This window comes from Passer montanus, unplaced genomic scaffold (genome assembly GCF_014805655.1).
Source record: "Passer montanus isolate IOZ18808 unplaced genomic scaffold, ASM1480565v1 scaffold41, whole genome shotgun sequence".
NCBI classification, from domain to species: Eukaryota; Metazoa; Chordata; class Aves; order Passeriformes; family Passeridae; genus Passer; species Passer montanus.
In genome coordinates this window covers 523,005-547,851 of record NW_024368930.1, presented here as the reverse complement: position 1 = coordinate 547,851, position 24,847 = coordinate 523,005, and the positions used below count along the sequence as shown (strand labels likewise).

General features: G+C 55.6%; 1 protein-coding gene across 1 annotated transcript in view; it reads left to right on the top strand.

Moving 5' to 3' along the window:
• Positions 1 to 17,049, top strand: part of B4GALT5 (beta-1,4-galactosyltransferase 5) — a 32,693-nt gene extending 15,644 nt beyond the window's left edge. The window contains exons 2-9 of the mRNA XM_039719373.1: positions 6,398 to 6,532; positions 8,948 to 9,061; positions 9,808 to 9,932; positions 10,332 to 10,448; positions 11,143 to 11,330; positions 11,546 to 11,668; positions 12,206 to 12,307; positions 14,126 to 17,049. Coding sequence (XP_039575307.1) covers positions 6,415 to 6,532; positions 8,948 to 9,061; positions 9,808 to 9,932; positions 10,332 to 10,448; positions 11,143 to 11,330; positions 11,546 to 11,668; positions 12,206 to 12,307; positions 14,126 to 14,273 — 1,035 coding nt within the window. The 5' untranslated portion in view covers positions 6,398 to 6,414 and the 3' untranslated portion in view covers positions 14,274 to 17,049. The remainder of the gene's footprint in view (positions 1 to 6,397; positions 6,533 to 8,947; positions 9,062 to 9,807; positions 9,933 to 10,331; positions 10,449 to 11,142; positions 11,331 to 11,545; positions 11,669 to 12,205; positions 12,308 to 14,125) is intronic.
• Positions 17,050 to 24,847: the final 7,798 nt, after the last annotated feature.

Below are 24,847 nucleotides of genomic sequence, written 5' to 3'. Positions count from 1 at the left end.
TGTCCCGAGCAGCCCCTGTCCTTCCCTGCCCTCCTGCTTCAAGGACAGCACTCGGGAGGATCTGCCTGGTTTTTCCTCTCCCTCGCTTGGCCAAACATTCACTTAATTCTTATTTATTATTTTTCTTAACGAAATCTCTCCCTCTGTTCATCCTGATCCTCCATGAGCACTGGGCTCAGGTCCTGGGATTCCTGACGCCTGCAGAGGGTGTCCAGGAGGCAGGAATTCCCCCCCCTTTGTCTCCTAATGAACCGAAGGAACAAACGCTGGGCTGTAAGTGTTTGGAAGCGTGGATGTTTGCTGTGGCAGCAGCAGCCGGCGCTGCCAGCCCCGAGGCCGGGTCGGGTGGGTGTCGGGGATGCTGCAGGGCTGTGGTTGCTCCTTGTGCCTGCTGCAGGGCTGTGGTTGCTCCTTGTGCCTGCTGCAGGGCTGTGGTTGCTCCTTTGTGCGCGGCCGTGGCCGGGCTCTGCTCTGCCCGCACGGGAACGCGCTGCTGGCGATGCTGTGCTGCTCCTGGGCAGCCTCTGTGCAGCTCCTGGGCAGCCTCTGTGCTCCTGGAGAAGGGACACTGGCTGCAGGGGGGCACGGAGGGATGGGAAGCCAACAGGACACGCAGTCATGTGCAACCACATCTCCCGAACGGCAATTACAGTGGGAGAGTCCGAGTCTCTCGAGGAAGGGTAATGTTTAACTTGGGCAGAGCTTGCTGTGCTCTGTGCCCCAGCCTGCACGTGTCACTGTGCCCTTCCAGGGAGGAGCTGCAGCGCAGGCCTGGATTGCTCTCGAGATTTGCGCTGCCCAGTGTGATTTTACAGCCATCCCTGGCGTTTCTGCCCCTTGCACAGGTAAACTGTGTGCTCCTGGCTTTCCCCTGTTGGCACTGCCCTTGTGGCCGGGGGCTCAGCCCCCTGCCCCCTCGCCTGCTGCTGGGCTGCAGAGCCCCCTCCACGGCTGCTTTGGTGCTGTGGATGTTTGATGAGCTCCCTTGGCCTTCTGGGTTTCCCCACTGTGCAGAGCAGGTCACGCTCCTCTTGCTGGGTGTCCTGAAGCAGTGCAGTGGCACAAACACCTTGGTGCAGGCAGCGGTGGGAGTGCAAGTGGAAGTTGCCACCTTAAATGTGTGCATGAAAAATTCAGAGTCTCTCAGTATAATATGGATTTTCCTCCCCTTGCTGAGGCTTCCCCAGGGTCATTTTTGTGTAAGACAGTTCAGGTAGAAATTTCCCATATCCAGGTTTTGACTGAGTGTCACTTTAGCCTCCCATCTTCTGCTTGCTGTGTGCACGTGCAAGCTGCCAACTTGCCAATTTTGGGAACAAGTGGTTTGTAATTACCAGCTCAGTGCTGCTGCTGCACTGTTAATTCTTAGACCATTTAATGTATCAAATTATTCCTTCCTGTGCTATTTAGAGGCAAAAGGCTAAGTAACAGTGATGGCATTAATATTAAATTCTCTAAAACTAATAGGAACCTCTTATTTAATTGTTCTGGCACTCAGCATGTCTGGGGAATACAGTGCCACTGGAAAGCTAATGGAGACAGAGGTCTCGTGGTGTATTAACACTGGGATGCTGCTACTTTTCCTAGTTGGGTTATTTATGAGTTAAGACTATCATAACTGTCTATCAGTGCCTTAGAGGCTTAGTTTGATTAAACCCCTTTATGTTGCTAATGCTAATGGAGCTGGATTGATGCTGGGGATCTGCGGGGAGAGCTTAGCAAAAGGCTTAACACAGACATGACTCTGCTGGTTTTGCTGTCCCTGGGCCCTGCGGGAGGTGTCTGCAGCAGGCAGGACCTGCCAGCCCTGGCAGGGTGACCTGCCACCCACCCGCTGCTGCAGGACCCTCACCCCTTCAAGGTGCAGCTGCATCTCCCACGTGAGGTGTCCCTTGAGCTCTGCTGGGCACCTTGTGCCCACTCCAAGCATCTGGTAGAGTGCTCAGCAGGAGTTCTCTGGTGGTGTGTTGGTTTGTGACTGGGCTGTTGGAAATGGGGGCTGGCAGGGATTGTCCTTGCTGGTACAGGGCTCCAGGTGCTGGCAGGAGAAGGCTGCACGTAGCAGTGAGACCAGGATGAGCTCAAAGAGCCCCGCTGTGCTTCTGCACAGATGCACTAATGAATGGGAAAGTGCTGAATGTGACAGAAAGCCCTAAATCTCAAAGCAGAGGAAGGCTGGCTCCTTCCTCAGGAAAGCCTGGCTGCCGTGCTGGGCACTGATACTGCTGCAGGCATGCAGGGCTGCTGTGAGACCTTGGCCCCTCTTCCTGCCCCAGCTGCCTGGGCTGTCTGTCCCAGCTGGGGCTCCCTGCTGTCCCTGCAGGGGGATGCTGTGGGAAGGTCCCTTCTGCAGGCCATGGAAGTGTGTCAGGGTCAGGAGTGGGATGTGTCAGGTCTGTCCCTGTCCTGTGTCAGTGGCTGGCATAGATCACAGTCAGCCCTCTTCCGAATCAGCTCCCAAGCTGCAAATTACCCTGTTGCCTCTTCTAGTATGTATCATCATGATGAAACTAATTTTCCATGGGAGAGTCAGCTGTTTCTTGATTAGAAGTGCTCCGAAAATACTATCAGAGAAATGATTACAGGAAGACTTCAGTGCTCATTTATGTAATTGGGCTTTACTTCCCTGGCTGAAGTTGTTGCATCCACTCCTGGCTTGAGTGAGCACTTGCTCTCCCAGTTTGCTTGTGAGCAGAGAGGTTAGGGTGCAGCATGCCAAGGGGTGCCATGCCCTGGGGTGCAGCCCTGTGCCTCTGTTCCAGCTGGTGACAAGCTGTCATGTTTTTTCCGTGTGTTTAAATCACAGCAGGGCTGACTCGTCCTTTCATGAGCCAACAAGAATAATCTTCAGGCGGTTATTTGGGCAAATAGTTTCTTAAATTCTGCTTGTTTTCTGGGTGGGGAGTGCGGGTTTGCTGGAAATGAGTAGAAGAAGGGACAGCTCCCTGCCGTCCTGTGCCTGTGGCAGCAGCCAGGCTGCTGTTGCTCCGTGCCCCTGCTCTGCAGTGCCGCATGCTCAGAGGGCAGAGAGGCAGAAGGCCGATGTAATTTTCGAGATCATCCTGTGTGATGAGATTAGCAGTATATCACAACAGGGAGAATTGCTTTCTGGCTGAGCCACAGTTCAGGCCAAGCCCACCACAAGCCTGTGTCTGCAGCAGGGGATGCTCAGGGGTGATGGGCATCTGCTCTGGGAAACGCCGCCGGGCACAGGGGCCCTGGGCTCTGTACGGTCGGCCAGGTCAGGCTTAATACATTTAAAACATGGCTAATTTCCTCATCAAAAGGGCAGTAAAAGGAGGAGGAGTGAGATTTGAGCTCGGTACAGCGATTCCCAAATGCTGGTGCAGCCCCAGCCCTGGCCACAGCAGCCCCTGGAGCTAATCTAAGCACCGCATGTGCACAGGGAGTGAAATGTTTACAATGACGTGCTTTAAATCCGATTTTCTGACCTGAAAGAATTGCGTGTTCTGGATAAACACAGTGTTTGTGAAGCTTATCTCATGCAGCAGTTTGTTTTGGGGGTAGGAGAAGGGGCTCTGGTCCCTGGTCACGGGGGGCTGTTGACGTTGGGTGTGTGTTGATGGCACACCATCCTTGGCCAGGTATCTCCTCAATCATCTGCTTAAAGGGGTTAATATGTGAAAAGGCAACTGCTGCCTGCCACAAAGGCGGTGTTGTTGGTGCCCTGCTCCCCTGGGACGGGGGCTGCTGTGGCAGTGGCTCAGGATGCCCGCTGCAGCTCGTCATGTGGCTGTGGCGAGCCCTGCTCCGTCTGCCGCCGGGGAGGGAACAAACGGCGCTTTCACTGCGCCCGGCCAGCCTCCCTCTTCCTCACACAGCCAGGGATGGCACGCTCATTTGTCTCTCCCGTTCCTTCATGCTTCACCAAACCCGGATCTGCTTTACGCAGCAAGCAGAAGCATAATGAAGTAGAAAGTGAAATTACTGGATCAGCATCAGCGCGTTGTTTTTCACCGCTGCCCCAGCTCCGTGTGGGCTGGAAGATGCAGACTGGCTGCTCCTTCCTGCAGCAGAGCCCTGCTCTGTGCAGAGGAGAGAAGCTGTGCCTGGCTCCTGAGCAGGCTTTGTGTTTTTGGGAGGGCTGTCCGTGCTTGAGGGCGGCGCTGGGGCTGTGTGCCGCTGTCAGCCCGTGCCCTGCCGCGCTGGCCCGGCTCTGGGGACGCTGTTCCACGGCTGCTGCTGCCTCCTGGCAGGGCCTGGTGCCAGCAGCGGGTGGATGCTGTCACTGGGGCATGGCCTTGGGGACCAGGTGCCCCGAGCACCAGCCCTTGCTGTGGCACACCCAAGGCAGGGCTGTGACTGGGCTGACAAGGTGAAGGAAGGCTTGTGTTCCTCTGGAAGACCTGGGGCTGTCCTGTGCATCCTGCCCTGCACCCCAGGGCTCTGACAGCCTGGCTGCATCAGCACTGCTCACTGCTGACCCCAGACAGCCCACTCCCCATAAATCCTGGTGGGCAGCTGCTGGCAGAGCTGGGGCTGTGCTGGGCAGGGAGGCTGGGGCTGCACTGCTGGTGCTGGGAGGTGATGCCGTTTGATGCTGAATCCTGAAATGATGGATGTCAACTTAAGAAGGTTTTGGGGCTTGGGTGTAAGGCTTTGCGTGCAGAATTTCAGCTACTTCTGTTTCTGGCCTGTGGTGCTGTATCAAAATACCAGCTTTTCCTTGAGCCTTATCCCTGGGCATCAGTTAGAGCAAATTCCCTGTGTTTCTGAGGAGGAGCAGCACTTGGTACCCCTTGCTGTCGTTGCAGCAGGGGTGCCTTGCTGAGAAACTGCACCAGAGCTCACATTGAAGCTGTAGCTGCCACCAGCTGACCTGGTGGGCACTCTGGTTCCAGAGCTGGCCCAGAACAGGTGGTGAGCCAAGAGGGTTTGAGCTTTGTCTGAGCCAGCTCCTCTCATTGCTGCTGTAGCTGCTGGCTTAAGGTGCCATCACTGGCCCGACTGCAAGGGGAGGGAGGGGCTGGAAATGGCCATGGAAAATTGCATTTCAAGACGTTTAGTTGCCAAGCACTTCATGCAGTTGAGCCGCTTCTTTCTGCAAATCCAGTGGTTCCCCATGGCTCACAGACAGCTGGGCATGGGCAGCAGCCAGGCAGGGCCTTGGGCTCTGGGCATGACATGGGGCTCCGTCCCCCTTTCAAATATTTACTTTACTGTGTGAAAACAAAGTACCGTTGGGACTGGGAAACGTGTCTGGGCAGCCTTTCTGGAGCTGCCCGAGTGTGTGGGTGCAGGAGGGGGCAGCCCGTGGGGTGCAGGGGCTGTACCCGGGGTGGGACCCCGCTCTCCGGAGGCAGTGCCATACCCAGCCTGTGCTCCTGGTGGCTCCAGCCCTGACTGTGCCCTCCTGGTGCTGGGAGCTGCTGGTTTGGGCTGTGGCATGCCTGCTGTACAAATGACCTGTCTGGTATGGGTGTTTCCTGGTGACATTGCATCAGCTGCTGCCCTCCTCTGAGCAGGGTCTCGGTGGTTTCCTTGGCCCAGTGCCCTCTTTATTCCTCCTGGATGTCTTTTGACCTGGTTTTTTAATTACTAGTGCAGAATAGGCCTTCTAGGTTGCCCCTTCTCAGTGTCTTCATTCAGGAGTTTGTTTTCCACTTCATTCTCAACCCTCAAACTACACCAAGAGGGCTGTGTCTGGCCCAGTGGTGCTGGCGAGGGGTGCTGTGCAGGGTGGCTGTGCTGCTGGCCCTGTGGTGGCTGTCCTGCTCGGGGACACAGGGCTGTGCTTGCTGCTGTTTGCTTTGGGGGCTGGTCCTGCCAGCTGGGTGTCAGCTGGAGCTGAAACCTAATCAGGCTCAGCCTGAGCTGGGGGTCAGCAGGAGAGGAGAGGAGAGGAGAGAGGGAAGAAACGTGGCTGGGGGGCTGCCCTGGGGACCCCGGGCTTGTGCTGCTGCCTGCCTGGGGGTGTGACCTGCTGGGGGCTCGGAGCCTGGATGGGGATGCTTCTGGGGTGCCTGTTGGGTGCCTCTGCCAGGCGAGTGCCAGCCCTCAGTATTGCAGTCTGCCCTTCTGCAGGCACACGGCTGGTTTCCTGTTATAATGATATTTCCTAATTAAACTTCCCTAATTAAGCAGCCAAACGTGCTGCTGGTTAAGCTGCAGTGCTGCCTCCCAGCCTGGCAGTCAGGTTTGGCCGGGTACATCCCCCTTGCCACCCAGCCAGGTTCCCAAACGTGCCCTACAACTCCAGTGCCCCGTTCCCTGCCCTTCCCAGCTCTGCCGGGCACCCACGGCACGTGCAGCCCAGGATCCCTCTGGCAGGAGCGAGCTCAAAGCCAGCAGGAGGCTGGGAGCGCTCCCAAAAGACCCGGGTTTCTTTTCCCTACAGAAGCTGATGGAAATATTCCTTTTTCTTCCTGCCTTGCAGTGAACACCTACCTCTTCATGATGCAAGCCCAGGGCATCATGATCCGTGAGAACATGCGAACTATAGGAGCTCAGGTGTACGAGCAGGTGGTCCGCAGTGCCTATGCCAAGAGGAACAGCAGCGTCAACGACTCAGGTATTTCTTGAATAACTGTCATTTTGATTCAAGGTCCCATTCTCGTTGAAAATTAAGTTGAAGGCATTAATTTATACTGGTAAATGCAGGGTGGAACCTTTGATTAATTGTCTGCAGCTTTTATTTTTATATATAAAAATATGTATGTAACATAAAAATACCCTATACAAATAGAAATACTGTCAAAATATAAAAAATTATATATATTTATTTATATACGTAAAAAGTTCAAATGCTTCTAACTTGTATAAGGGGTGAAAATCTTGAAAGGTCTGAAGTGATGCAAAGTGATGGGATTGGAGCTGAAAACCTCTTTGCTTTCCAGGAATTCAACTCGTAGCTTCAACCAGTCTGAGGGTAAACACTTTCAGATTCAGTGCAAGGATCAGGTTTCATATTTAAAAAATCCCTTCCCAGGCGTGCGCCTGCGCCGAGCCCTGGCTCTGGGCACGTGGGGCAGCCTGTGCCCGTGAGCTCCACTCTTCCCTGCAGTGTGAGCCGAGGTGCCCTGGCTGGGGACGTGCCACCAATCATCTCCTGAACCCAGGCAGGGTGCGGGGAGCCCTCCCAGCCCCCTCACCCCCCACACCCGAGCAGGGGGGTTCTGCTGTGCTTCTGCAGGGGGGCAGAGCTGCCCCTGGCCCTGCGTGAGGCGTTGCTGCAGGGCTGGTGACACCCAGCTGTCCCTTCCCTGCTGGCACTGTTGGCATCAGGCTGGTGTGGGAGCCAGGCTTCAGCAGCAGGGGCTGACAGAGCTGTACAAGGCAAGATCATTTTCTCATTAGCAGAAGTATGAGCCGTGTCCTGGCTGCCCAGCCTGCTGGGGCGCAGCCCTGAGTGCAGCTGTGCCCTGGCTGGGGATGGCACGGGAGGGGAATTATCGACTTGCACGGGAGATGAACACCCGGGTCACCTCCTGCGCTGCACGGAGCCAGCCAGGCCAGCCACCCCGGGCTATTTTGGGACTGGAAACATCCAGTAAAGCAGAGGCAGGGTGAGGAAGTGGCTGATCCCCTGAAGGGAGGAGGGTTAGATGCTCCATTGCTGCTGCCTGAGGTGGTGAGAGCCTTCATCCTGCTGGGGCTCCGGCCTGGGGGGCTTGAAGTGATCCAGGAAGCTGTGTCCTCCTGCAGCAGGGGGTCACTGGTGACCACAGTGACACCAGTGCTGCTGCTGCCGTTCTGGGCTTTGCTTGAGCCTCGTGCCAGTCCCAGCAGGCACGTGGGGACACTGTCCCTCCCCAGGAGCCCCAGCCACGAGGACAGTTTCAGCTCACACGGGCACTGAGCACCGTCCTGGGGCAACTTCCCTGGCAGGCAGGTCACAGCAGAGGCAGCATGGGTGGTGGTGATGTCTGGAAGGCTCTTGGTGCTCTGGCCACGAGGGCTGCATTAACCCTGGGGTCAGAGCCTCCCCTTCCTGACAGATTTTGGGTGTCACTGCCTGGGTGGCATTGTCCCCACGCGCTGTGGGCAGCGAGGCTGTGTGACAGGTGAGAGAGGAAACCCAGCAAAAAAGGCAGCCCTTGGTGCAAAAGAGAGCAGCTGAGCTTCACTGTGGGCAGGGACCTGGGCTGAGTACTGCGGGTGTACTCTGGTAATGGGAGTTTACAGGGAAAACTGCTTTTGGAAATTTGGAACAGTATCAAGCATCCAAAATAACATCTATCCTACTTGAAAAGCCCTTAGGTTCTGTGTACAGCCCATCTTGAGTTTTGAGATAGTTTGGATCCTGTTTAGTTGTGTGATAAACAACGTTACTGACATGATGTTACCTACCAGCACCGCTCAGCAAATGGCTTGTTGGGGTGGAAACCTTCAGGCATCTCCAGCTGCAGCAGCTGCAGGTGCTGCCCAGGTTAAAGGCGTGGGGAATGGGAGGTGCTGGGCCCTGCCGGAGCTCGGGGCTCCTGAGGGAACTCTGTGTGTCATCTGACAGTTTTTATTGATCTTTGAGGAGGATCCAGGCAGGATTGCCCTGTGTAGGATTCTGCACTGGCAGTCCCAGCTGGCACTGGGACTTGCCTCTGTCCTGCTGGGAAAGGACCTGCAGGAGGAGCACGTCCCCTCGTGCTGTGCCAGGGCCCCTCAGGGACAGGGCACTGGTAGCTTTTCCTTTCAAGAGCCACTTGCTCCTTTGCGATTCCTTAAGGCAGTGCTCAGAATTCCTCCTTTGGCCAGAAAATGCAAATGTGATGCTAAGGCTGCTGGGGCTTCTGCAGGCACCTGTCCCAGGAGGGGGATGAGCACCCCATGGCTTGCAAGGCTAGAGCACGTTCCACAGGGGCTACAGCCGTGCTGCTGGGGACATCCTCAGCTGTGGCTGACTTTGGAGTCTGCTCACAGTGGCCTGGGGGGGTGGCTGGAATAACAGATCTATAGCTCAGGTGAAAACTTCTTTTTTTTTCCCTTCCAGATTATCCTCTTGATCTGAGCCACAATGACACCTTTCTGCAAGCCACAACGTTTCTTCCTGAAGACTTTACCTACTTCCCCAACAATACATGTCCTGAGAGGCTCCCTTCTATGAGTGAGTAGCATCCTGTGCCCCTCTCCTGCTCGCCATGGAGGGCACACAGTGGCATTCCCAGTTTCCCCAGCACTGCACCTTTCCCTGCCAGGCACCTAGGCATGAATGGGAGCACTGTTCAGAGCCAGCTCCCTCCTGGGAAATCATTGTTTACCCACCCTCAGGAATTAATCCCTGCTGTGTCAGAGGCATGTCTCCCTGCTGAAGTAGGAGCCCATTGCCTGGCAAACACAAACAAAAGAGGGATTGTGTGCTGGGAGCCGGTGGAAAGACTCTGGCAGCCCTTTTCCAGGGGCAGGGACGGCGGGTGGCTCCCTTGTGCCTCGGCAGTGCTGCCAGCCCAGCCCCGAGCTGTGCCAGGGCTGCGGTGGGAGATGGGCTGGACCCCCCAGGGGAGCTGCAGCTGGGAGAAATGCTGCCTCCAAAGCTGCCCTCAGGGGGAAAACTGGGCTCCTGAGGGCCAATGCTTCCAAACGGGAGAATGCTCTCTGCTGAGGTGGGGTTTGGTCTGCTGGAAACACACAGGGAGGAGCAGAGGGTGCCCCTGGCCTGGGGCTCTCATGGAGAAAAGCATCCCACAGCAGCCCCAAAGGCTGAGGAGGCCAGGGTGTTGCACCAGCAGCATTTCCTGGCTGCTTTTGCTGGAGAAAGGAAGCTGAGTGCTGGGGATGGGGGGCAGGGACGCAGCAGAGTGCTGCCCCAGCACTGCAGCAGGTGCTCACCCCTCTGCTTCTCCTGCTGTGCAGAGGGCCCCATTGATGTAAATATGAGCGAGATCACCATGGAGGACATCCACCAGTTCTTCTCTAAAGACCCTTCCATCAAGCTGGGAGGGCACTGGAAGCCGAGTGACTGCCAGCCTCGCTGGAAGGTAACTGGAGCTGGGCAGCCCCTGTCCTGCCCCTGGGGGCACGGGGAGCCCTGAGGGCAGCGGGGGAGGTGTTCATGTGTGCTGCACCTTCAGGGCAAGGATGGGAGGGGTGCAGTGCCCAGGGAAGACACAATGGAGTCAAGGGCTGTTTAGTGTCCCCAGTGCTGGGCAGAGAGGACATGGGGGCACTGCAAGTCTCCCTTCTGCTTGAGGTGACATCGAATTTTTCCAAAGCAACAATTCCCAGAAATGAATGGGAGATCCATGTTTTGGGAGTTGGGAGGGTCTCAGGCTCCTCTGCATGGGAGAGCTGAGAGTGCTTGGTCAGTGCTGCTGCTGCTCCCATTTCCCCCCAGCCAGCCCGGGGCCAGCGCAGTGAGGGCCTGTCTCTCTCCTCAGGTGGCGATCCTGATCCCGTTCCGCAACCGCTACGAGCATCTGCCCGTGCTCTTCCGCCACCTCATCCCCATGCTGCAGCGGCAGCGCTTGCAGTTCGCCTTCTACGTCGTGGAGCAGGTGAGGGAGCCTGGGGCAGGCACTGTCCCTGCCACGTCACCCCCTGGCGTGCCAGCTGTGGCTCCTGGTGCAGTGCCTGAGTTGTCCCACTCTGTCCAGACGTGGCACAGCTAAGAGGTTACTGCTGCCCAGGAATTACTGCTTTTAGATGAAAAGCAGAAACTGGGGATTTGTGGTGTTGTTTTATTTTTTAAATTCTGTTTCGTAGGAGTTATCTTTTAAAAAAAGATAACTGCATTTGCAGTTCAGACAGTGCTGCAGGTTTTCTGCATATCCCTGCAGTAGTTCCAGGCCGCATTCCCTGGGACAGGAATGGCCTGACCAGAGTCAGGCATCTCATGTAGAACATGACTGTCATTTCATGTGTACCTGGACCTCTCACTTAAGCTGTTTGGCTTCATCCACCCAGGAAAAGTGCCTCCATATTTAGCTCTAGCTAAAACAGATTGATCAAAATTAGGTTTTTTTTCAAGCGTTTGAGCAACAAGGCTTCAGCGTCTTTATTTTTACTCCTGCATTGTAAATTGAATATTTCAGTGTTGGTTGATCTCACTGGTCTGCTCCAATTCATCACTTCTTTCACGGTGCCTGTATGGGAGCTGGTTGCCCTCTGCAGCTTTCTGGACAGGGCTGAGAACACACACAGAGCAGAGCTGCAGGGGCTCCTCTTGAGAAGGAACTTTCTCCCTGCCAGGCTGGAAACCAACCCTTCAACCGTGCCATGCTCTTCAACGTTGGCTTTCGGGAAGCAATGAAGGACTTGGACTGGGACTGCCTCATCTTCCACGACGTGGACCACATACCAGAGAACGACCGTAACTATTATGGGTGTGGACAGATGCCCAGGCACTTTGCAGCCAAGCTGGATAAGTACATGTACCTGTAAGCACTCTTCTTCCTCCCTGCTGCCACAGCTGCTGAGAACACACTGTTAGATTTATTTCTTTTTAATGCAGAGAGTGAGTCTGGGTTTTTTCTCGGGCTTTGTGCAAAGGGAGCAGGAGAGGGAATGCCAGAGAGCATCCTCAGGGCTTGGGCTTTGCCACGGCAGGGGGGAGAGCCCGTGGGCTCTGCCCTGACCCTTCTCTCCTGCTCAGGCTCCCGTACAACGAGTTCTTCGGGGGGGTGAGCGGCCTGACTGTCGAGCAGTTCCAGAAGATCAACGGGTTCCCCAACGCCTTCTGGGGCTGGGGTGGCGAGGATGACGACCTCTGGAACAGGTACGGGCTCCGTGGGCCCGGTGGTGGAGGCTGAGCTGAGCCTGGCACCTGCTCTGGGGGGACAGTGCCACCCTGGACACGTGCTCGGGGGGCACAGTGCCATCCTGGACACGGGTGCTGGGCTCACTGTGCTGCCTGCCCTGGGCTGTGCTGGCTCCATGGGGCTGCTCCAGCCCGCATGGGCAGTGTGTGGGGAGCAGAGGAGGGCTGCCTGGGGGCTGCTGGCTCTGGGCAGTGTCCCACACTGCTGCCTGGGGGCTGCTGGCTCTGGGCAGTGTCCCACGCTGCTGCCTGGGGGCTGCTGGCTCTGGGCAGTGTCCCACGCTGCTGCCTGGGCTGCTCAGGGCTGTGTGACGTTCCCCAGCCCAGGGCAGCAGGAGGTTTGTGTGGCTGCTCTGTGGGTGGGAAGGGAAGGCCGAGCCATGGCCAGAGCCCCAGGAGGTCTGACTGCAGCCCTGGAAGCTCTGCCAGCACAGCAAACACAACGGGTGATTATCTTTTGTTTATTTTATTTTATTTCTCCCCTTTCTAATGCAGAGTACAGTATGCAGGCTACTCGGTGACTCGACCAGAAGGAGACACAGGGAAATACAAATCAATTCCCCACCATCATCGGGGAGAAGTGCAGTTCCTAGGAAGGCAAGTAAATTTTTTAAAGAATCCTGAAGCTTTTCACAGAGTCTGTACCACGTAGGAGGTTCCCTGCAGCTGTTTGGGGGCAGTAGGAGCCTGAACTCTTGAAGGAAGCTAACTGCAGGGAGATGGAGGCAGAGCCAGGATTCTTCCATCCCCACCTTTCATCCCTGCATGGGGGGTCCTTGCTATGTGGCTGCTCAGATGCTGTTCTGCCATCCAGAAGAGGGGATTGGCAGGCTCAGGGCTGTCCTTATCTCCAGAGCAATGTTCAGCAGTGGCCCCTGCTGGGTGTCACAGAAGCTCTGATGCTTCTGGAAGAGCCTGAGCTCAGTGTGAAGGGGGCATGGCTCAGCCTGCAGGAGCACAGAGCAGGGCTGGCCTGCAGGGTGCTGCTACAGCTTCAGGTGTCCCTGCAGCACTCACAAAGTCCAGCAGCCACACCCTCTCCTTTCTTGTTTCTGATTCTTGGCCCCAAGCTGGGCTGGGTGCACAGAGCCCTGAGCTGGGGGTTTGCTCTCTTGTGAGGCTGCAGACATCCATCAGGAGTGGCAGCTGTCCCCTGGACCCAAGGAGAACAAGTGTGAGCATTTTTCTCAAGATAAATCTCCCCTGGAGCTCTCCAGGAGGGCTCCAGCCCCTCAGTCCCAGAGCCAGGGCTGTTTCAGAGAGTACCCAGGCTGACTGACTGCTTTTGCCTGATGACCACAGTGGAATTTGAGTCTTTTGAAAACTGTGCAACAGAAAACCAGAGAAATACATCTTTCACAAACAGCTTCAGGAATTAACACTTGTAGCTGAGGAGCTGCTGGACAAGCAGTGCAAGCTCTGGTCTGCAGAGGGGCTGTAGGCTGCTGCTGCAGAGGTTTGAGCTGTCTGTTGGTCGTCTTTTGCAGAAGACTCATTTTTGGGGGGTTTCCAATTGGGTTTCCATCTTTAGCCCTACTTTTCATTTCTCTGTTGGACAGAACGCAGCCAGTCAGAGATGCTTCTCTTACTTTTGAAAAAGAGAAGTTGCTTTTGGTTTGAAAACCTATATTTAGTCAAACCAGTGAAGCATGGCAGGCTGATAATGCCATGGGACTGAGCTCTGGTTCCTGGTACTTCCCTCTTTGTTCTCACCCAGCACCTTCCCCTGCCTCGTGGCACAGCCCTTGCCTGGTCCCTTCTCTGTCCCCAGGTCTTAGCCCAGCTCCCACTCGCCCCGGGGCCTCCAGGCCCCCAGCACTGTGCTGAGGGAGTCACAGTCCTGCTGAGATATTTCTGCCAGTTTTCCCCTCACAACCCTCCTCCTTCTATTTCCTCATGCTTGAGGCTGGTTTTGTGCACCAGCTGCAGTTTCCTTCCCCATACCTCCATTCTGCTGGTTTTACTTCCTCGCCCCCATCCCTCAGACTGAAGCCATTCAGTTCTGTTCTTGTTCATGTCTGGTTTCATAAAAGTGGCAAGGACCACATCACCCCTCAGCTGCATCTCTCCAGGAAGGTGGGCTTGGCAGGACCCCCAGGCTCAGCCCCCTCCTGGGAATGGGACCTGCAGGCTTTGGGCAGGTGCCCCAGGTCCTTTTGGCAGCTGAATGCTTGCTGGTGGCACAGTGAGCATTTTGCCCTTCATTTATTTATTCCTTTTCTGGAATTTTCTGATATTTACTCACACAGGGTATTTGAATGTGATGGTTGCCTTCATCAAGGACTCGGAAGTTTGTTGTTTTGTAGCTGCTCCTGGGCCTGGCTCTTTGAAAGGTGTTCTGGTGGCCCTGGGAGGAGGTTGCAGGTGCTGTGAGATCCGTGGAAGTGACTCTGGCCTCTGGTTCTCGTTGCACAGGTACGCCTTGCTGAGGAAGTCAAAAGAAAGGCAAGCCCTGGACGGCCTCAATAACTTGAACTACTTTCCAAACGTCACATATGACGCCTTGTATAAGAACATCACTGTTAACCTGACACCGGAGCTGGCTCTGGTGACCGAATATTAAGAGCAGAAATAACTTTGCTCTGCCCTCCACCAAGAAAGCACCACGCTAGACTTTCTTTTCCAAGGGTTATTGAGGACAAGCAACACTTTGTCTAATGAAGGATCACAGTATTTTGGAGAATGAGGCTGAAGGTGCACGCACAAATTGCCCTAGCTGTACCAATCCAGACCATACCTGGGCAGCGAGCTCAGCAGTCTCTTTATTTTTTCTGCCACTTTCTTTCTGGGTTTCAGGACAACAGTTCGACCTGCTGCTCTCGTCTCCACATTCCTCCTCTAGCAATCTCTGGCACTGGGACTCTCCTCAGATGTGCTTTCCCCTCCGGGAAGCAGCTCAGCTGAGGGACTCTGGCTTCTTGACAGTGAACATCGTGAGCAATTTGGTTGGCAACTGCCCTGGTGGGAGATCAGACGATTTCTGATGCCATTCTTCTATGTCTGTGCGGTTTTTTAAATGACCTGCTTGAAGTACATACAACAGAATCGCTTCTTAAAGAAGTGTAAGTGTAAATATGCTGTGTAAATCGCCCCTTTTTATTTTTCTCCTACGGTTCAAGTCCAAGTGAGAGGTTTACATACGGTCACTCATTTTAGTCCTGAGTTCTGAAAACACTTGTGTGAGCATCACTGTACTTGTGCAAGGTGTTCCCTTTTAAGCCAGTGAGACTGCTCACATGATTCCAGCGGGGCATGTGCACAAATGTTTGTGGGCCAGAGCCCAGAACCTTCCAGGGCAGTGGGTGAGAAATACAGCCAGGTCATCACTCATTCCAGAAACCACAGGGCTGGCTTGTTCCAGGGAGGGTGAGGAAATGGGAATATTTATTACAAACCCTCCCTTTTCTGTCACTTTTGCAATGTGATGTGCAAATGAGTCCAGAGGCTGTGTGGAAGGCAGTCCTGTGGCTGTGGCTGTGTCCCACTGACAGCAGGGCCAAGGTCCCCGGGCTGGGATGGAGCCACTGCTCCCACGTGAGCCCTCCCTGCACAGCAGCACTTGCCCTCCCTCTGGAACGTGCTGGAACAGTTTGGGAGGTTGGTTTAGTTTGTATTTATCCTGTAAACCCAGGGGTGCTGTCAGAGGCCCCCCTCGGTACCTGGCAGCACTGGCATGGGCACAGCCGGTGGCACGGGGTCACAGCTCAGTGAGAGACATGAAGGACAGGGGAAGTATGAGGACTGGGAGCCAGACTTGGTCTGACAGCCCATCCAGCTATCCAGTGTCATCCCTCCTTTCTTCACAGCTGCCGTGGGCAGGCTGGCCTGCAGGCCCTGTCCCCACGGGCACAGTCCAGCCCTTGCACAGCACTGACACCACCACTCTCACTGGACCTCTCTGACCTAAAAGTAAATACATTGGGTGTTGGTTTTAGTTTGTATTTCCACACAACAAGGGCGGGTACTTGACCTCCGAAGGACTTTAACTCTTTTCATTGCATTGTTTGCCTTCAGTTCCTTGACTTCTCATGGTTTACACTGTTTTCTCAGTTCCGTGGACGTATGATCCCCATACGCATCTGTGGTGGGTGTGACTGCCCAGGGCATTCCTAACCTGTATCCAGAAAACGTTAGTTTAGAAAACACAAGTTTTGTGTAGATCTTATCGGCCGGCATGAGAGGACAGCGAGCCTGCCCTTGAAAAGCGCTGATGAGTTTGTAACTAAGTTTTAAAGTCTCTGAACTTACACGTGCTTTAAACTGGCTTCCCGAGGGGATTCAGCCTGGTTATTTATAGGCAGAGGTGAGGATTTGCTTTTTCCGGCGCATACAGCAATAAAGACTTTTGCTTTGGAGTCTTGATCTGTAATTCACGTGGACCCTTTCCGGGTGTTGAACCCACATTGCCCTGCCCCTCTTTTCTTTCATCTTGAGACCTTGCTAGGAACCTGTCTTTGTTTAATGGTGCTTCAAACAAGGAATGTATTTCAACCAGTCCAAGTTCACTACCCCGGAATCATGCATGTGTGTGTGAGTAAGTGTTGAACTACCTTAGTTGGGATCCCCAGCCTTCCATGTCCCTGCCGCCCGGCGCCCCTGGTGTGGAACAAAAGCCGTTACCTCTGCTCAGAACTGCACTCTGCGGCTGGCACAGAAGGGTCCATCCCCAGCAGCATCCCATCCTTCCTTCTAACCACGTCGAGTTTTTTTTTTTCCCTTTTTAAAATGTGGATTATCTGAAAATGTGCACTGTTAATCTTATCAGCTATGTCAAATACTGTATAGTAAATGTAACTGTTAAAAACATACTGTCAAGCGCATGTGCTGTTATGGTGTAAAAATTCTTGTATTAAGGAGAACTTGTACATATTCTGGCAGCTGGAGTTCGACAAGGCCACTCGTTTGCCCCTTCCACGTCAGCACCCTCAGTCAGCCCTGCTGGAGGGCAGGTCCTGTGCGATGCTGATTTATTTTTTTTTAAATGAGCCATGTGGGTTTTATTTGCAAAACTATTTATTGACGGTCAATTCTTTGTAAAGCTCTGCTTCTCCAAGGGAGGTACTGTCTGAGCATCGGCCGCGCACTTCAGGCCCCTCACCATCAGAAGTGGCTTTAAACTCAAGCAGCTCTCCAACATCATGGCCTTTGAGCTTACTGTTATGTTTTTAAGAGGTGCCAGGGGGACGTTTTTGCACTGAAGATTAGTGTTTTACAACACACACACACTTCTCAGCAAAGCAATCCTTTGTGTCATTACATTTATTTACCCATGTGTTTGTACATTTTTGTATTTGTTAATTTATGAATGATTTTTTCAGTAAAAAATACATATCCAAGAACAGAGATTGCAGTGCTTTGCTTTTATTTTAAACAGGAGGCTGGGGTGTGATTTTTTAGCAGGTCTGTAAGCCCAGAGGGGTAAGTGCCAGTGAGAGTTTGAGTCAGTAAGGGTGAGCCCTTGATGCTAAAAGCTGGTTAGAAATTTCTCATTAGGACTGGCTAGAAATAAATTGAGTGTGAGATGTGAACTTAAAAACCCAAACTCTTCCTGATGTGTTGGTGCCTAAGCCTTTTTCCCAAGCATCTGCTTCAGTGTAGTTCTGATGGAGGGGTTGGCTGCCTTGGGGTGTTAGGAAGGCACTTGGCTGAAGGTGGTGCAGGACTGGTGGTAATTGAATTTTTGAACAACAAACCCAGGCAGACAGACAAGCTTCCTTGCAGCAGCTTTAAAATATCTTTCTCCTGCTCTGCAGCATACAGGCACGCTAGAATAAATAGCTGGCAGCCCTGGGTTGCTCCAAGCCTTGCCTTTTTTTAGCTCTCCGTCTTCTGGGAAGCTTCCTGCCGCCCGCGGCGCTGGGCTGGAGCCCGGGGGTGCCAGGCTGCTGCCAGCCCCTGCCGCTGCCTGCCCGGGCTGCCCCAGCGCCCGCGGGGCTCTGCGGAGCCGGCAGCTCCTGCCCTGCCTGGGGAGCCCGTGGCGCTGCGGGGGTGCCCAGCTCCGGGGGTACCCAGCTCTGGGGGTGCCCAGCTGCGGGGGTGCCCAGCTGCGGGGGTACCCTATTCCAGGGGTACCCAGCTCCGGGGGTGCCCAGCTCCGGGGGTACCCAGCTCTGGGGGTGCCCAGCTGCGGGGGTGCCCAGCTGCGGGGGTACCCTATTCCAGGGGTACCCAGCTCCGGGGGTTTCTCTGCCCCTGTGGCCCCACAGTGGCTGGGGGAGATGGGTGCCCCTGCACAAGGCTGGGATTGCACCGGTGCGGGAAGGGCAGGGAAGCCCCAGCCCGAGTCCCAGGAGTGCATGGGACCCCTCGCTGGGTCAGGAGCGGGGAGCAGAGCCCCTTTGGGTGGGCTGTGCCTCGGGCAGGGCAGGGCACGGGCACCGCTGCCCCGGCAGGGCCGAGCCTCGGCCTCCCGGGGAAGGTTCCTGGGCGGGCTGAGAGCAGCTCAGCCTTCTGCGCTGCAGCATCCCCCGCTCTGCAGCGTGCAAAAACCCCAGCCTGACAGAAAACCCACCGCCAAAGAGGGGCTTCTCCCTCTTCCCTGCTGTCCTCATGGCCAGTACCGACAGCAGCAGAAGGGGACAGCAGTACCTGGTGCCACCCGGGGGAGCAGGAGCACACGCTCCCCGTGGGCAGCCTCGGCTGGCCCCTTTCCCCCTGGCACCCCCGGGAAGGGCCACGCTGTCCGAGGCAGGCAGGCCGAGCTGTCCAGCCGGGGAGAGCCCGGACTCGGCTGGAAATCCTCTCCGCCAGCACGGACAGCCTGAGGCCGCGGATGCCCGGGACCCCTGTGCAGCCCCCGCACGGCTGGGGCCGCTGCTGCCCTGCCCGGCAGCTCTGGGGCCGCAGACCCACGGTCACGGTGGCACAGGGCTCGGTGCCCGCTGTGTCTGGGCAGGGCCGCGGGGGCCGCAGTGTGCCTTTTGCACGGGACGGGCTGCAGAGCCGGCAGCCAGGAACCCCCGGGCAGCCAGGCTGAGCCCCGGGCAGCCAGGCTGAGCCCCGGGCCCAGCGCCTCACAAAGCACAGCCATGCAGGATTGCGAGCCGCCGCTGCGGCTGGAAACCTTTCCCGGGTGAGCGAGCGGAGGGGCCTGGAGACGGCCGGGGCTGGGGCTCCCGGGGGGACGCGGTGACGCGGATGTTCACGGAGCTCGCTGCCCTGGGGCCGGGCCGGGCTTTGGGGCCGGGCTTTGGGGCCTAGCCGGGCTTTGGGGCCGGGCTTTGGGGCCGGGCGTTGGGGCCGGGCTTTGGGGCCGGCCGGGCACACAGCGCTCCCACAGCGATCTCTGGCGGTGCCGGGAGGAGCGGCCCCGGCCCCGGCCCGGCTGCGGGGCTGCCACGCGTGTCCGTGCCCGTGCCCGTGTCCCTGTCTCCCCGTGTCCCCATGTCCCGTGTCCCCGTGCCCGTGTCCCGTGTCCCTGTCTCCCCGTGTCCTGTGTCCCTGTATCCCCGTGGTGTCCCACCTGCGGGGCTGCCACGCCGTGTCCCCACCGACACACGGCACCCCCGCCCTCTCCTGGAGAACACGGAATTCCTCCTTGCTTTGGGTCCAGTTCTTCCCGGAGGGGAGGAACCCCAGTTTCTCAGGGACACCGAGTGCAGAGGGAAAGCGAAGCCCCCCGTGCCCAGGGGAAGCAGCCGGGGGCTTTTCCTTGGCCCTGAGGGCAGCCCTGTGACACGAGCTCAGTCCCTGGCTGAGCTGGCCCTGCTCTCACAGCTGTCACCTTCCACCAAGAAACCATTGTAACTGGTTTCCAGCTGTTTAATTCTCCTGCCCAGTACAGAGCCCCCTTCTCACTGCCCCTTCACACAGCCGGTCTGGGTCTGCTGGGGATTTTCTTGCTCCCTGACCAAACCAGGCAGAGTTCTGAGCTGCAGAGAGCTCAGATCTGTCCTGAGATTCAAAAATTGTGTTTTATGTTTGTGCTACTTTACCCTTCTGTTTAGTCCTTTTCTCTGTTATTATTTGTCAACCTTTTTCTTCTTTTAAACAATGTCAAAGCTTTGTTTTAAAGGAAAAAAGGTAGGTTTGTTGGTTTGGGGGTTTTTTTGGTTTTTTTTTTTGGTTTGTTTTTTTTGTTTGTTTGTTTGTTTGTTTGTTTGTTTGTTTGTTTTTTAAAGCTTGGACATTTTTGAGCTCCCCTATTTTCCTTCCCTGCCTGTGGCCCAAAAGCCAGGTATTGGACTGCACAGAAGGAGGTTGGGATGTCAGCTGGGACAAGCTGGGAAGGCATTTGGAAAAGCAGACAGGTGTTTCTGCACATCCCACCACTCTATCTTTAGAGGTTTTTTCCACAGTGGGAAGTTTGTTGGGAGTTATGTGTCTCAGAAAACCAACGTGTCTTGAAGGCTTAAGTCACTCATCCCTGCTCCCAAACCCCGTGCAAGGCAGTGGCAGCAGCTGCTCCCCTGGGAGCATCTCCCGTGTCCCACCAGCTGTGGTTTGGGATGTGGTGAATTTTCAGACTTGATGCTGCAGACCTTTCAAGCTCTCCCTCCTCCTGAGACTCTGCAGTCCATGTTTGTCTCCCACATCCACGAGCAAGGTCTGCCTGTGGTTTGTGCTGTCAGATTCCCTCTGCCCTCGTGGATCTGCCATGTGGGAGCTGGACCATGTGAATGAGTTCTTTGGGTTTTTCATGTTCTTATTTGGTAAACTTGGGTTCCTGTTCTGGGAAACTCATCCCAGTGCTCCACACGGTCTGTGGATATAAATCTGCTCTGAACTCATGCTTCTTGCCAACATTTTTCAAACCAGATACTGAACAAGAGAGGGTTTTAGTTAACATAAACCAGAGGCAATTTATGATGACAAAGTATTGCAAAATGTGTGAGAGAAGAGACGAGCCGCTGAAATGTTTGGCTAAAGTGGAGTGAAGGAGTGGAATGTTTTTCTCTGTTGGTGGCGTCCCCGGGGCCCGCTGGGCAGGGTGAGGAGGCTGCACATCCCCAGCTCCCTCTGCCAGCGCCGGGGTGCTCTGGGGAGCACGGAGCCCGCACTGCCCGGCAGCCCCTGCCTCTGGAGCTCGGCTGCTGCTCTGTTGCGGGCTTTGGGGTTCTGCTCTCTTTTCCTGCGTGCACGCAGCGCTGCAGAGCCCGGTGTGGCTGCGGCTGGGAGCGCTCACCGAGCGCTGCTGTCCTGGCTGCTCCCCCCGGCCCGAGGCAACGCTTCCTCCTGCCGGGACTGGAGGGACTGGGCTTGGAGAAGGACTCGATGGGGCCCGGGCTCTGCTGGGGAGCTCGGCTCTCAGATGCCACAGGGTTTGACATCAGCGTGGTCCAACACACACAGATCTCTTAAACGTTCTCTGCTTTTTTAAAGTGGAGCAGCTGTGGGTTAGCGGGGAAGCTCCCCGGCTGCGGGTGGGAATTAGCCTTTTCCCTCTGCTCCCTTGTGCCCCGAGCTGGCTCCCGGGCAGAGCCCAGCGTGGCAATAGGTGGCACTGCTGGCACGGGCTGGAGCCGAGCGTGCCCGCTGCGGTGCCAGCGCTGCGGTGCCAGCGCAGCGCCCGTGCCCGGGCGAGCCGCTGCCAGCCGGCTGCAGAGGCGCTCCATGGCCGCGCCTGGTCCTGGCCCCACGCGGGGACAAGGAAGCGTCTCTGGACAGCTCCATCTGAAAAGGCAGAGCAGCAGAGCAGCTGGGAGACAGCCTCGGTACCTGCTGCTCGGGCTGGGGCAGAGCCACGGACCAGCTGGGACTGCACCGAGCCAGAGATCCGGGAAACGAGGGAGAGCACGGCTGCCGGCAGGGCTGTTAGCAAGGAAACACTGAACCCTTTGCAATACCTGCACTCTGCTTGTCCAGCCTCATAACATCCCTGTTGGCTGGGGAGAACTGGTGCTGGGAGCTGAGTCTGCATGGCACTGGCTCTCCAGTGCTTCATTCTCGGAGCTTGGCCTCAGCAAATGCTTCTCCCCAGGGCTGCAGAGGGGATGAACACACACTCCCATCACAAGGCAGACTTCCTCGCTTGTTTGCAGCCCTGAGGTTTGCTGGGTGTGATCTAGAGAGAGATAAGAGCTGCTTTATTCTCTCTGATGCATGACCAAGTCAGCTCGTTTCCAACATGAATGATTAAAGACCCACGTGCATTTGTAATGACCATATTCTAATTAAAAAGCAACCCCTCTTCGAAAATTTGGGCAGCTATAGTGACATCGTGCTAACCAAAAAATAATTAATTATTTATATGGAGTTCTCTGGTCTTTAAATTACTTGGGTTTAATGTACTGCAAAGGCACTTGTATCAATAACAGGGCTATTTTGCTTCCACTTAATCATCACAATTTTATTTATTTATTTATTACCAAGAACAAAAATACCCAAGCTGGTCCATCTGATACTTTGCTGCACCATTGCTGGCTGCTTTTCCTCCTAGTTTTACATTGCGGTGGCTGTGGGTTTGCTGTTGAGAGGCTCTGCCACAGCCCCCTGAAGGCCTTGGAGCCTCGTGTGAACCAGGATGGTTCCATCACCCCGTGCCTTTGTCACCACGGTGGTGCTGTCCCTGACCCCTGTGCTGTCCTGGGGCTCTGCTCACTCCAGTGCTCACCTCTGAGCAGCTCCGGGTCCTTTTGGGTGTTTATTTTTAGGGTAACATAGGCTTTGTGTTTTTCTGGCTTCTCCTGTTTCTCCAGAGTTTCCTTCAGCCGTGGCAGCAGTTCAAGGTGAGCTGGAAGGGGTGACTGAAGCAGAGGACACGCTGCAAAGCTGGTGTGTGGCTGTAGCTGGATGGTGCAGCAGTTCTGGCCTGGGGCTCCTCTTCTGCCTCTTTTTGTTACCAACAACTCTTCTGTTTCTCTTTTTTTCAATAATTAATTTTTAATTTTTTTTTTAAATATTTGCCATTCAAAGCAGTTGGGATTCCAGCTGCCCTGCTGCTCAGCAGGCCCCCACTGAGCCTGGCTGACATGCTGGTGTTACTGTGCTTTAATTCCAGAACAGACAGGACTGTCCAGCAGAAGCAGCTTTGGAAACGAGGAACTGATGGGCTGCAGGAAGGTGTTGTTGCATTGCTGCCATTTCTAAGAGGGGGGTCAATAGATTAACAGCAGGATTTGCTGGTTAAAGGTAAAGGAGATCACTGAGAAGAAGTGGAGCAGAGACCCCTTGAGTGCTGCTGCTGACACTGGGCTCCCAGGCTGGCGTGGCCAGGCTGAGAACTGCTGAGTGTGTGACACAAGGTGGGCCCAGGGGACACTGCAAACCTCAGGAACCTTCTGAAACACCAGCCTAACTCTGGGCACTGCAGCCAAGATGACTCCACTGCTCCAGGGGTGTGCAGTGGCAATCACAGAGCAATCACAGCGTGGCAGGAAGGTGGAGGTGCACCCTAATCCATCCTCCTGTACCAAGCCAGGATCAATATGTCTAGACCATCCTGACAGGTGCTTAAGGATCTTTTTCTTGAAAGCCCTAATGGTGTCTCCTCTCCCTATTCTCCTTGGGCACACTACCCCAGGACTTTACCCTTTTTTCCCAGTCATCCTCATTCTCCCATCCTACCATATTTTGTCCAATTCCCAGCAGACAAGGAACACAAACCATGGCTCTCTTCTACAGAGGACTTTTATGAACAGAAAACTGTTACCCCATCTCTGCTCTGCCTTCTGTCTCCATGAGTTGACCATCTTCCTCCCCCTCTGCTCAGAGGCTGTTCTCCACGTCTCTGGTCACTCTTTTGCTGCCCTCTGGGCTCTCTCCAGCTGGGGCCTGACTCCCTTGGTGAGCAGTGCCCAAACTTGGCTGCAGGAGTCCAGCCGAGGCGGTGGTAGCAGGGCATGTGTCTCACACACAGCTTTTCTGTTTATGAATTCCAGCATGATAGCTGCAAAAAAAAAAGCAAACAATGTCCTGGTAGCCCTTGAGATTTGGACAGGGTGGAGATGAGGACCATATAAGTACACAGATGGATGCGTGGATGAAATGCAGACTTGCACCAGCCAGGCAAAGGAGTGGGGCAGCGTGGCTGCGGTGTGAGCCCGGAGTGGCCTGAGCTGAGGGAGCAGGGTCATCCCACCCCCTGGGCACACAGCCGCCCTGGGGCTGCCCCTGGCACACAGCCGCCCTGGGGCTGCCCTGGCACACACCAGCTGGGTTTGCCATGCCGGGGCTCCCTGGGGCTGCGAGGGGCTGACCCTCCCTGCCGCTGGAGCTGGGTTTTGGGGCTGCATCCACAGGCAGTCATCAAAGCCACTGTCGCTTGTTTCCACTCCCGGAGGGAAAGGCTCTCTGTGAGAAGATGAGTTGCACATTTCCCCCCTCCCCTTCAGCCCAAGCTGTGCGTGATGCAAAGTTGGGCTCTGCAGAGGATGGCAGGGAGGCGTCGAGGAGCCCGCGGTGGTGGCTGGAATTCCTGTTGCCATAACAACCCAGTGCAGCCCTTAAAAATAGAGCCGGTTTTACCCCAGAGCCCCGCTCGGTCCTTCCTTCTGTAGCTCAGAGCAGGCGGGCTTTGCTCCCTCCTTGCTGCCCCCCTGGAACCCCAAAGGTCGGAAATGGGGGCACCCCGCAGCAGTGTGGGGTGTGTGGGCTCAGGAGACCCTCTGACACGACCTGGGGGCTCTGCTCCATTCACAGCTTTGGTGTGTGGGGCCCAAATTCTGCTCTGGCCCAGTGAACATCCTCGGGGAGGCTGGATGAAAGGAGACATCCCCTGGAGGAGGGAAAACATTTAACTGCTGGAGCAGCTGTGCTGGGGGGTGGGAGGGGACCGGGGCCAGCCAGGCACAGGGCAGCTCTCCTGGCAGGGATGTCCCAAAGCCAGCCAGGGATGTCCCAGAGCCGGCCCAGGGATGTCCCAAAGCCAGCCAGGGATGTCCCAAAGCCAGCCAGGGATGTCCCAAATCCAGCCCAGGAATGGTCCCAAATCCAGCCCAGGGATGTCCTAATCCAGCCCAGGAATGTCCCAAATCCAGCCCAGGAATGGTCCCAAATCCAGCCCAGGGATGTCCTAATCCAGCCCAGGAATGTCCCAAATCCAGCCCAGGAATGGTCCCAGTTCCAGCCCAGGAATGGTCCCAAATCCAGCACAGGAATGGTCCTGAATCCAGCCCAGGAATGGTCCCAGTTCCAGCCCAGGGATGTCCCAAATCCAGCCCAGGAATGGTCCCAGTTCCAGCCCAAGTCCCTTAGCCT